Genomic DNA, 12,705 nt, shown 5'->3' with positions numbered 1-12,705 from the left:
GCTGTGGCCCAGATGCAAACACTACCATTTGAGGTAATATAAAAATCACTGAATTAATGCACTCTCCGTCTAGCTCTTAGTTTTTATTTCACCTACAGAAGTTACTTTTTAAGCTGGAGACTTCCTGTTTGTTGGTTTGGGGTTTTTTTTTTGGCAGTGAGAAGCGTGGGTGGCTTCTCAAGTAAATCCTGTCCTTGGAAAAGCCAAAAGCTGCCTGTGTGTCCAAAACTGCTACGTGTTGCTTCTTCAGGCTGCTTGGTCAGCTGCATCACAGTTTTGCTCCAATTTTCATACTTGGGAGATGATTATTCATATTCCTGGAGTGCATTGGGCAGCCTCAGGTCTAGCCTCAATAGTCTGTCTTGGGATCTGCTTAGACATCAAGGAATTATAGCTGTACCCAGTACCACTGTATCTAACACTGGCCACAGCCTTCTCCTTATAGTACATTAACCTATCAGACTTATATTTATAGGTAATAAAACTGATTTATATAAGTAGATGGTTTAAGAGCTTTTGTATCATTGCTTTATAGTTTTCTATGGTGGTTTCCTTATTTCAGTTTTATTGTAGTATAGAGCAGTTATACGCATCTTGATTATATTTAGGCATTGTCTTCTCTCTGCAGTGTAAAGATTCCTGGATATCTAGGGAAGCCACAGCTTCGTAAGATGAGAAGTGGCTCAGCGGGTTATCTAATATTCCAGATAAATGAGGTATCATTCTCTTTGTTGTTAAAACCTGTGAGGTGAGCCAAAAGCGTAACAGACTATTATCAAAGAAATCTTGATGCCTTCCAAGACAATGAGCTTTCTATGTTTATCCAGCTCAGCTGAGGCTGCTAGGATGGCAGTCAGCATGCAGACGCGGACACCAAGTTGCATGTGCAAGCTGTCTGTACCACAGTGATTTGGAACAAACTGTCATAATTCTGTATAAAGGCTGTGAGAAATCAGAATGTTAGATAACGCAATTTCAGAAAAGTGAAGAAAAATTGAAATTAAAATCAATACTAACTTCTCTTCTGATGTAACATAATTTAGGTTGCCATCTACAGATTTTTCAAGATTTTAGCTGTAACAAAGAAAAAGCTGCAAGCATAAATAGAGAAAGTCCTATGACTTACTGTTCTCATCTTTCAGGTTGGGGTTCATGCTTCTTTTCCTGCCTGTTGAATATATACAGATTTAGCTTAAACATTTATAGATTTGAAAGAAACAATGCAATTCAACAAACTTTTTTATTAAACTGAGTTTTAATCAAATTATAGTCTATTATTACTATATTTTATATTACTAAACTTCTAGTTTATATAAACTTCTATACACTTCTGTTCTTTTACAAATTTTGAACCAAATTCCTCACTCCTTAACAACAAGCTTTTGATTTCATTAATGAATGCATTTGTCTGAGTTTACTGGAGTCTATTCATATGCAAGAAAACCAAGAATAATAGCCTGTTTGTTTTATTACTTTCCCACTATTGCATTTGTGATCAAGAATATCACAAATAGATCACTATTGCATTTGTGATCAAGGAAAGAAACACTATTCATAATAGTGCAGTACAGTATACAGTTTTAGTTATATAGCCTTAATGGAGATTGAAAATAAAACTTTTATGTCACATACTGTAGCTACACTGTTCCTGTAGTAGTGAAAAACAGCAGTCCAAAGTCACATAAGTGTTATCTAGAGTTACTAAGGCTTCCATAAAGGTGCTACAGGGAAAGTAAAAAAGTGAAAAGATCCACTATTTGGTGTAGAATGTACCTTTTTTGGATTGCCCATTCTCGTATGATTTTCTCTTTTTTAAGATTATTAATGCAGAGGAAAGGACAGCCACCACCACACATGTAGGAACGATGAACAAGACCAGGGATTTTTGTCCACTGAACTGTGTACTCATAAAAGCTGTCGAAAACATGAAAAGAAAGTAAATTCATAACTTATGAATCAGATATCATTTATGAAGTTGTCTGTTCTAATTCTCCAAAGTGTTGATCTGACTGTAACAAAAAATACTAATTTTATGAATACATTGTTCTGCAAATTTACCATAAGAAGCTTTAACAAAACAATGACCGTTTGGTTGTTTTTTTTTCCAGAGCATTAATATTATATAATTTTCTAGGATCAATTTCCAGTGATGGGTCATAGGATATAAGGTATGTACAAACTCTCCCTGTCCCATACAAGGAGAAGGTGACACGAACCTGAAGCAGAAATGTGAGCTGAAGTTTCCCTATTCAGCTCTTTATGCCAGAACACACAGTTGTAGTTCTCACTCATATTTGGTTTGAATGTCGCGATGCTCGTGATGTTGTAGAGGCCATCTGCAGTCAGCGTGTAAGTGGTATTTGCAAATCCACTGAGACTCAAGTTCTTCTCATTTTGCCAGAAAACTTCTGCCAGGGGAAAGCCTTCTGACTGGCATGTAAAAACAAACTTATTTTCACCTGGTTTCCTCATTACTTGAGTGTTTATTTTCCTGTAGGGTGCTATATAAGAAGAAACAGAGTGAAATTACTTTATGCAGCAATAGCCATTTTCCCACTTCACTTTCCTTCCTTACCTTTAATGCCATAGTTTCTCTGAAGTACACTTATTGGAAAGGTTGAAGGATGTTTTGTAGAACAATTCATTATTTGTTATTCATGCCTTCTCATGCCAACAGTGCCAGAACTTCTTTATACAAGGCAGCTAGTGACACTGAACACAGCCTTTCCTCTTACACCGAGAAAGCAAGTGGGACTCTAGTTCCACTTTTTGAATATGCCACTTCACAAAAAAGGCCATTTTTAATGTTTGTTTTCCCATAGCTTATAAACAAGCATAGTATTTTCATCATATTAGTACAAAATGAACTTAGAATTTCTGTGAGAACAGTTCAGAAAAACCAAAGTGGGTCTTATAAATTATCTGTATCCGTTTTTGCATTTAACCAAGCTCAGCATTTAAATCGCTAGATGGGAAATGAATGCTGCCTTGTATCACAAGGACATACTGCAGTCAGTGGGAAGCACCAGAGACCTTTCAAAGGTCTATCGTGCTATCCTTCAAGGTGCACCTTTATTACTAATGTCCAATGACAACCACCGAAAATCATGTCCCTGCTTTAGGAGCTGCTGTCACTCAGGGAGTTCCCAGGCACTTTGGTATTTGCAGCATGGCCCAGAAGTAAATGAAACTGAGAAACTTTTGGGAATGGCCAGAGGTGACCCAACAGGACAAGGGGTCAAGAGAGAGGTGGGAGTGGCTGAGGTCACTGGAGGAGAAGGTGTAGGAAGAAGGAGAAGAATGAAGGGAGCAGTCATTCTCTCTGGCAAAGGTCACTCCTGGAAAACCTCAGCTGACTGTGGAACCGAAGACTAGCTGGCAGTAAAACAACTGCTTTGGATCACCTAGGGGCTGAGCACAGGGAGCTGGTGAAAGAATTAGCAGCAGTTTCCTCCAAAATAATCAATCTCTACAAGCCCACAGAAGTGTAATGAGACACTTCACTGGATAGACACCTACATCCAGTTCAGGCACTAACCTCTTACTTCCAAAGTAATGTACTTGTAGTCCACGCCCTGGTACCCAATGAGGCAAAGGTATGATCCTGCATCTGTGATCTTCACGCCGGTAATCTGAAGGATAGCTCGTCCCAGTTTCAGTTCACTGAGCAGAAGTGCAGCTCTTCCTGTGTAGTCCTGATGTTGGGATGAAGGGAATGCCTTCCCATTGCGGAATGTGTACACCTCTTTGGATGTCAGTTGGTCCTGCTTTTTTTGCTCCCAAACAACAGATAGTAGTCCTAGGTCTAACGAGCTGTTCCAAGGGAATCTGCATTCCATGGTCACATTGCTCCCATACTCTACAACGTATAGGTGTTGAGGAACGTCAACTGTGAAAAAAGCTACAATAGGAGAAGAAAACAGATTAATTTGCTGTAATAAGATGTGTTCTAATTTTCTTAAAACTTGGGCAAAAAGATGTCAAATAGTCAGGCATATGGTTACTGGTTTGACTAAAATTTCTAAGCATTTTTAGCTACTATTCACACTAAAATTTTTACCATGTCAGTAGTATTTTTAGCAAATCATCTATAGTCTGTATTGATAAGTCTGCAAGACAAGAACAAAATGAGCAAAGGCGCTTTTTTTCACATTTTAGAAATAGCTTAAGGCTGAGTCAGTGATTATACAGAAAGCACTTCTATGAAACTCTGATTGTATCTTATGTTTCCTAGGGTTTTAGTAAAAGCAACAGCTAATTGTGGAAGTAGTAAATCTAATTTCATTATCCTTAACAAAGCGGAAATCCAGCGTAACTCCTGTGGGACAAATAGAATTGCAATGGATAAGCATGTGTATCTTGGGAGAACTGCTATGCACCACAAGCCTGGGAACATGGGACTATCATTTGATCCCATGTGTCTTCTGAGCTATATGCAACAGTACTACAGAAAGGATATAAAAATAATCTTCCTAGTCATTCAGTAGATCTGAAATTCATACTGTTATGGAAAATGTAGCATTTCCAAGTGTCTTGATAAGGGAGTTATTTATGCCACATCATTCAATATACCTTGTTACTACTTTAAAAATTAGATGTACAATACATTGGTAGATTTAACTGAGAAGCACTTAGAAGTACTTATAGTGACACTGAAAAGAGAAGTTCATGCATCTGTTTATGCATTCCTTTTATTTAATGTGTTTATTAAATACTTACATGGAAAGTTTCCATTCCTTTCAGCAATGTTTGTTTATACACTTCAATACAACAATAACAAGAGGAAAAGTATGTAAAAGGAAGTCTCTTTTGGGTTAGTCAAGTTACAGACACGGTCAGGGGGGTACATGCGGTTTTACTTCACTCTGTCTCTCACTGAGGTTGTTCTAATTTAGAGCTGGCTTAGGTTGCTTCGGTCATCTTCCCTCTCATAGCTGTGGCTACTGATGCTGGGCCCCTCAGCTGCCAATACACTCTGTGTGAAAGAAGACCGGCTGCAGAGAGTGATAGACACCTGCTCTGTGCTGCATTAGCACCCAGTGCCTCCCGTAAGGAGCTGCAAAGCAGGGGCTCCCCTGGCTGCTCACACGGGGGTCAGCAGGGGTGCTGGGGCCTGTGCCCAACAAAGTTGCAGGGTTTGCTGCCTGGTGGATGCTGGTGGAAGTGAAAGGTAGTTTCTCTCTCACCTGAAACTGCATAGAGCTGCATTTCCAGCAACAGTGTTGTGAGGATCTGAAACATTTTCTCAGGTTGATCTGAAACAAAAAAAGGATTGCTTCAGGATTTACGATAACTGCCTTCTCCTGCTGAGATGGATTGGAGCCATGCTAGCTTTCAAAGGCTGTGGCAGCTAAAAATCTGCAAAAATAAAGGTGGACTACCACTAGAAGCAAGGGAAACCGTGATGAAAATAACCCACACATATACACGGAATATGAGCCACTGACCTGTGGCAATGAAGGTAAAAAAATCACGTGAACAACTTCACCTCTGAGGCTTTAGGATGTATATCTTGCGCGGTCTTAAACAGTCTGAGAGGGTTGTGCTTTTACAGGAAGTTCACATTGAAACTCTATCCATGAATAATAAAATACAATTGAAGTTGGCTTCTCATATGGAGGAGAACTTCATAAAGATGCACAAGCAGGCTTTTTAAATGCTTGCACTACCGCCTATCTAGCTTGCAAGATGGGTAATGCTGATTTTGTTTCATCTCTCCTTCCATACCCTTTTGAGGATAATTACTGTCTGAGTTCTTAACTTCAAGACCCATTGATACCTGAAACTCAGTGTGAGGCACTGGAAATCTTGGAATGGGTAAATTAATGTTTGCTTCAAATGGATTAGAATCTTAAACTTCCTAGTTCTGCTAATTCTTTCATTTTGCATGTGACAATGCCTGACGTGTACGATGCCTATATGTGCATTACTGACAGCAAGCCAACAGCCCTGAAATAATGCAAAAAGGAGAAAGTCTAGTTTTAGTGTAAATATCTTCCTGTTCCTATAACAAGTAAACTATCATTCGTACTTTCATATATGGATCAATATAACTAAAAAGAAAACAAAAACAAAAATCAGGGATGACATTTATAACAAAAATAATGAGATCATAAATAATAAGGAAGAATTACTTTTAATAGAGCACGCTCAGCTCTATACATATTATACTATATACATAGTATAATCTGAAAAAAATTATGGAAGAAGATCGAGAAATAGGTGTAAGGAAGTAAAGAAGAGATGGAGCAATTTTTAACTTCCCCAGAACTAGACTTTTTAAAATTTTATTTCCCTATTCATTTGTGGCTCAGGTTGAACCATTCTGGCTCTGATTTTCTCAGGTGCTGCATTTTTTTGATGGCTTCCACTTTCGAGCTCTTGGTACCTCTGAAAGTTAGGCTCAATCTTTATCAAAGTTAGCAGCCAAAATTAGAGGACTTTTTCTGAAAATTTAGACCTTAATCATCTGATGTTAGAGCTAAATGTGACTTCTATATTGCTATAGATGTGGATATGCAAACTGCAGTATGGAGACTTATTACAGGTAAGTTAAAGCTAGTTGACCTTATCAGAGCACTGACTGAGATGCTACTACTAAATGTGTGATAAATTGTAATTATTTTAGCTATATGAGAAAGGAGCTAATAAACCATATCATTATTGTTATCACAATTTCTTGGATAAAGAAACAAAGATCTTGTACTGCCCTGGCAGCCTGGTTAAATTTCACTCATTACAAAGCCACCACAGTGTTTCAAGTTAATACTACAAAGAAATTTACTGTACTCAAATGTCCTACTATGTTTACTTCTCCACTCAGACAACCTAGATGCAGGTGGACAAAGAGGGAAAGAATTAACAAATAATGGAATGATATTTCACATCAATATTTAGATCCCTGGATTAGCCTCATGTGGGACACTTGAGTTGATCTGCTCTCTTTGTGTACCTTGGGGTACATTGCAAATACAGAGCAAGTATCTTGCATAATATAGGGGATGGGACTTTTTAAAAAAGTGTGTCCTTGCACACAACAATCCTAACAAGTTTGTGCACAGCACTTTTTTTTCCTTTAAACAAAAGGCCATTTTTAAAGAGTATTCATTACCTGTCTGTTAAAGCTGCATAAGGATGTAACAAAGGAATACTGCACTGTAAAAATCAGCACTTGGTAGTTCTGGCAGCAAAGTCAGGAAATGAAATCCACAACTGAGAACATGAGGAAGTCACATTTCAACAGCAATTCAGATCCTCTCAGTAAATTCATTTCCCAGACCAACCTGCAGAAGAAAAAGCAAGTTGTCGTACAGTGCTGTGAGATTATGAAAATGAAGCTGAATAAACCTTTGAGTGTTAAGGTAATGAAAACCCTTGCAACAGACATCTAAAAAAACATCACCGCTTTTTATGAGTTGTAACAATTCCATTGAAGATTCGTGTCCCAAGACTAAAAATTTGAATGATCGCAATTAAAAATTGACCTTAGTACAGACACTCCAGAACCACCACCTTGCTATGATTGTTCCAGCTACCCATCTTAACAGTTGTTCTTCGGACCCTTCTCCAGCTTGGTTGCAGTTCTCTGGACTTGCTACAGCACCTCAATGTTCTTCCTGCAGAGACCAGCCCAGAACTGAACACAGTACTCGAGGTGCAGCCTCACCAGTGAGGAGTGAAGGGGGGTGATCCCTACCCAGTCCTGGTGATGACACCATTTCTGTCACAAGCCAGGATGCCGTTGGCCTTCTTGGCCACCTGGGCATGCACTGGCTCATTTTCAGCTCTTTCTATCAACAAGCCCAGGTTCTTTTCTGCCAGGCACTTTCCATCTGCTTTTCCCCAAGCCTGGAGGTTGTCGTGACCCCAGCACTTGGCCTTGTTGAACCTCGCACAATTTGCCTCAGCCTGTCCAGGTCCCTCTGCAGAGCCTGCCTGCCCTCAAGCAGATCAACACTCCAACCCAACTTGGTCTCATTTGCAAACTTACAGAAAGTGCACTTGATCCCCTTATTGAGACCATTGATAAAGAGAACTGGCCCCGACACTGAGCCCTGGGGAAGAATTGTGACCAGCAGCCAAATGGATTTGACTCTGTTCACCACAAGTCTTTGGGCCCAGACATCCAGCCAGTTTTTCACCCAGCAAAGAGCAGAAGTTCCCAATAATTGGTCAGACTTCTTTCTGAAAGATCAAAGGATTTAAGGACCAAGCAAAGGGTATTTAGTCCTTTTAAAGTTAAGTAGGTATTGTGAACAGACCCTTGTTTGTACTGCATTTCCCTGCAGACCAAGTTACTGCACTGGCAGCACTTGCAATGTGATCATGCTCAGTGGGAGCAGGTATAACACAGGTGTGCTCACAATGTTCCTGGAGGAAAGTGGGAACATTGCATTCCACAGCTGGAAGGAGAACAGTAACCTCACCAGGCTGGACAGGTAGCTTATGTCCTCCTCCACACAAACTGTCAAGTGCACGTCAGGAAACAAGGTATTATAGGCGATCTGAAAGACTGGAGAAGAATCCAGAGCTGATGGACTTAGTTATAGTTTTGAAACAGCAATTTTGCTGTTTCACTCCTACATTCAACACTTTTGTTCTGCTACTGCCATACACACATTACAGACATCAGCACAGATCCCTCCTCTCCTATGCCTTCTCATCTACAGCTTTTGTATTTTTACACTGCAAAGATAGTGCCTGCACAAAAAGCAATGTAATGCCCCAGAAAACAAACTCATCTGAATATTAGAAGCAATAAAGCTGTGCAGATGTGGCATCCTACCTGGCTCCTTTTGATCCAAAGAAAGCATCAAAGCAATACCAGGCTCATGTGACTGTACAACTGTTTGTGCCTAGGCTAGTTTGTTTTGATGTAATTCAAATGTTCCTGTATGAAACTGAGTTCTGTGCTTGTTTTGTTGGAAAACAGACAATCTTCTCATACACATACGTACACTGCAAAGACTCAGGGGTCTCAGTCACTGTTTGCTTTCTGTCTCTGTTAGTGAAGCTCCTTTGTCTTCCACCCATTTTGCAGATTCAAATGTTTCCTTCCAATCTTCTCACATGTGCAAAAACATATCTCCATTTCAACCTCCTCATAAAATGACTAAACTGATTCCCCTTTCAGTGGAGGATCCAGTAAAAACAAAAACAAAAACAAAAACAAAAAAACAAAGGGTGGAAATCCTTGGTCAGAGAATAAAGAACAAAGAAGCAGATCTTCATTAGAACTACTTCTGTTCTATGACTCACTATCAGAGAGAACATATGTTCCAAGATTTATTTCTCAGGCCTGACTCAGTTTTTCCTGTGGACATAGCGTTCTGCCCTCATCATCTCCAACCCATCCCACCCACACAGCCTCTCACCTGCTGTTCCTTCTCTGCTGTTGCACCTTTATTGAAGTCCCTTGATGTCCACCTCATCATTCAGTCAATCTTCTGTTGGGCCCATTGCTTTTTATCAGATGTTCACATCACCTGTCACAGCTTATTTGCATTGTTTCAGTCTGCTCTCTGTCTCACTTTGGCTTTCAGGTGAAGAGATATGATTTCTCACTTCCTTCTTTGCTCACTCTTGCTGTCATTTTTCACTTTCCCTGCATTGTTTCTCTGTCACCTGTTGTATCTTTTCACTGTCACTTCTTTGTTGTTGTTGTTCAACATCGAATACAATAATTCTAATACAAACTCAATTTTAAATATTTTTTTCTATACATATTAGGTTAAGGTTGTGTTGAAATTTTGTTACAGAAAATGTAATTAACTACAGTCAAAATTATGTGCATTCTAGAGAACATCTGCTTTTCAGCTTGTAGCAGTAGCACTGAACAATACAGGCTAATACTTTGGCACAATACAGTGCAGGTTTTTTTTCATTTCTCCAGCTTCTACAGAAAGGACTTTTCAGAAGAGCACAAGAAGTTCTCCTCTGCCTAGCCCATGTTTCTTCTGGGAATGCAGGAGGTGAAAGTCCCCAGACTTGCTGAACTACCTGTCATCTGCAGGTAGGGTTTTATAACAAACAAAAGAAATTAAACAGGAACATACAGATATGAATATTTAAAGCTTTTTTTTTTTTTTCTCCTTACACCTTTTCCCTGAAGTTCAGAATGAGATTTACAAAGAGCACCAACCCAATGCATAAGCTGAAGAGTCTCACTGTCACCACTCTTCTGCCTTCGCCTGTGACAGAAGATTGAGTTGCAAGGTAGGTTCAGCTTCTAAAACCCTTTACTCTCCAGGGTTTTAAGTTATAGTCTGTGTTTTCAGATCTGCAGCTTACCCTATCTCCCATTCAGAGACAGAGACCACTAATCTGCATTCACAGCCATAGTCCAATAATTTGAAAATAAACATCATTTAAGCAAATACTAAGAATGTAGGGGGGAAAGATTGCAACCCATCAGTCAGAAATACAGTAAATATAAATTTACATTTTAGCAGCGTTATACTCACATCAGCTCTTTATGCGGTCATTTGAAGAATCAGGTTCATGTAACAGCTAAGATTTTGGAATTTTTTCCAAGTAGCTCTATCCTACCCGCATGATAGCAGCAACTACCCAACACATGCTCAGTTTAGAACATGCATGAATAGCACAGCTCATAGGCGGATCTTATTAGCCTTTTGTCACAAAAGAAGTGACTGTGCCGAAAGGAAACCACCAAGTTTCTTAGGAATTTGTGAGCAGTTCCAGTTTCATTTTGATGCTTCATGGTTATTGTACTCTGGTTTCAACACTCTATTGCTGAGAATGTGCACCCATACAAGTGTATTCAAAGCATTCTGTAGAATTTATATGCTCAAATTCTGCTTTTACTAAGATTCATGAAACTATCAAGTTACATTTTCTTGATTTTCATTATAGTAATTTTAAAGAATTCCTCAAGAGATTACCTAAAATTTGCAGAACACATTTCCTTGTAATTTTCACTGGGATCCGTATCATTAAAAAAGAAAAATCATAATAAGGGCAGTGAAACACTGTTGCCCATAGATCCTGCGAATCTACATCCTTGGAAGTATACCAAACTTGAGAGAGAAAAGCCTGAGAAACTGGACATAAGTTAAATTCCCCCTGATGTTGCAACCACTTTTGAGTGGAATGTTGGACTAGGCAACTATCAGAGCTATTCTATATTCTTTATTCTATTAAACAATCTTACCAATGGATGTCTCTGTGAATTTTACTGCTACTAGGTATTATTTATGTACTTCCATACTCAGTTCATCATTCTATCTTTTAATTTATGACTACACCATAAGTGAGAGTTATAAAAAGAGGATACAGTGGTCTCTTTCCAGGGTTCTTGGATATATCTGGATATACATATGTTTTTGTCTCCATTTAGTTCCTCTCCACACAAATAATGCTTTTGGCTTTAGTCACATGAATTCTGGCTGGTTTGTGATGATGTATGGTGACTGCCTGCCTCACAGTTCCAGTGTGACTTAGGCCATGAAATCCTGTCTCCTGCTACCTCGTGCAGAGGGATTCATCTCAAGAAAATCCAGAATATATATATATATATTTTTTTTTTTATTATTTTTTTTTGTTGCAAAACAACTTCTGTCCCCCAGCTTTTTATAATCTTCAGTGGCAGTTGCAGATACACAGAATTTCTAAGAATCATAGCATGGTGTCTAAAATTGTCCTCCCCGACAACGAGCCCCCCCTTCCCTAGCTTGTAGGCCCTTCAAAAAACACAAGACTGAGAGGCTTGCCAGCTGAAAGAGCACTGCTCAGCCTTTGGACACCTGGTCATCCTTTAACATACTGCAGAGGGTAGAAGTTATGCATGTCCCAGCTTTCGTAGAGACCCTGAAGGGTAAGTAGCCTTGTGCAGCATTTTTGCCCTTTTTTATTATTTTTTTTTTTTTTTTCCCCTCAGTAAGTTTCTCCTGTGTAACCTTAGCCCTGACATATAAAACAGTAATTCCTGGTTGGCCAGACCTTCTTTCAGAAAAACTCCAATGACCTCTTCGGCAACTGTCTAAAGTAAATGGTTTGAATGACTGGAAACTTGAAGGAAAGAGACAAGTCCACGGGGCCAGAGCTGAGACTGATCTATAGTTTCCAATCAAAATGAAGTTTGCCTAATGTCTTAACACTTCCAGTAAAATAAAGGGGAAAAGATGGCAGCAAACTGAGATCTGTGTTCTTTTTCTAAGTATGTTAGAGTGGGGAAGTTGAATCTTCCTAAGGCATTTCTTCCTTACTGATGATTATGCCTACTGTTTCTCTTAAGTCCCTCTCCATCCGCCATCAACTCTCAAAGGCCTGGTTTCCTTAGTGGTCTTCCACATTAAGAAAATTGCCTATTTCAGGAGAAGTATTTATGCAAACACTTCTTACCATTAGTAACATTTTTAGAGGATTTATTAACGGTGAAACAAAGAAAAAGACTGAAAAATATTAATTATGTGTAAGCATGTGAAGCCCATACACATTTTGAGATGGGAAAGGCAGAAGATAACCTTCTGCCATTGAGTAGATGGATGTCCCAGTTGGAGTCATGGCAATTGACAGCAAATGCCTTTGCAGAATACCAGTGTCCTACCAAAGGAGACCTCTACCTGCATATCTTCCTCAGGGAACCCTTGCTTTGTTGGTTGCTATGTTCCTCTTCTGATTAATGCCTTGCTTGCCTACCCCATCCACAACTTCCTTATTTGTTTGTTGAGGAATCCTTTGCAT

At 39.2% G+C, this 12,705-nt stretch overlaps 1 protein-coding gene across 1 annotated transcript; it reads right to left on the bottom strand.

Moving 5' to 3' along the window:
• Positions 1–1,753: 1,753 nt before the first annotated feature.
• PDCD1LG2 (programmed cell death 1 ligand 2) lies at positions 1,754–5,241 on the bottom strand. The gene is made up of 4 exons (XM_010000651.1): positions 5,175–5,241; positions 3,539–3,898; positions 2,217–2,501; positions 1,754–1,914 (listed from the first exon to the last, which is right to left on the bottom strand). The coding sequence occupies exons 1-4, from the start codon at positions 5,239–5,241 to the stop codon at positions 1,754–1,756; spliced, it is 873 nt and encodes a 290-aa protein (XP_009998953.1).
• Positions 5,242–12,705: the final 7,464 nt, after the last annotated feature.

Source organism: Chaetura pelagica, unplaced genomic scaffold, assembly GCF_000747805.2.
Source record: "Chaetura pelagica isolate M959 unplaced genomic scaffold, ChaPel_1.0 scaffold596, whole genome shotgun sequence".
Taxonomy (NCBI): domain Eukaryota; kingdom Metazoa; phylum Chordata; class Aves; order Apodiformes; family Apodidae; genus Chaetura; species Chaetura pelagica.
This window is presented reverse-complemented; position numbering and strand designations above follow the sequence as displayed.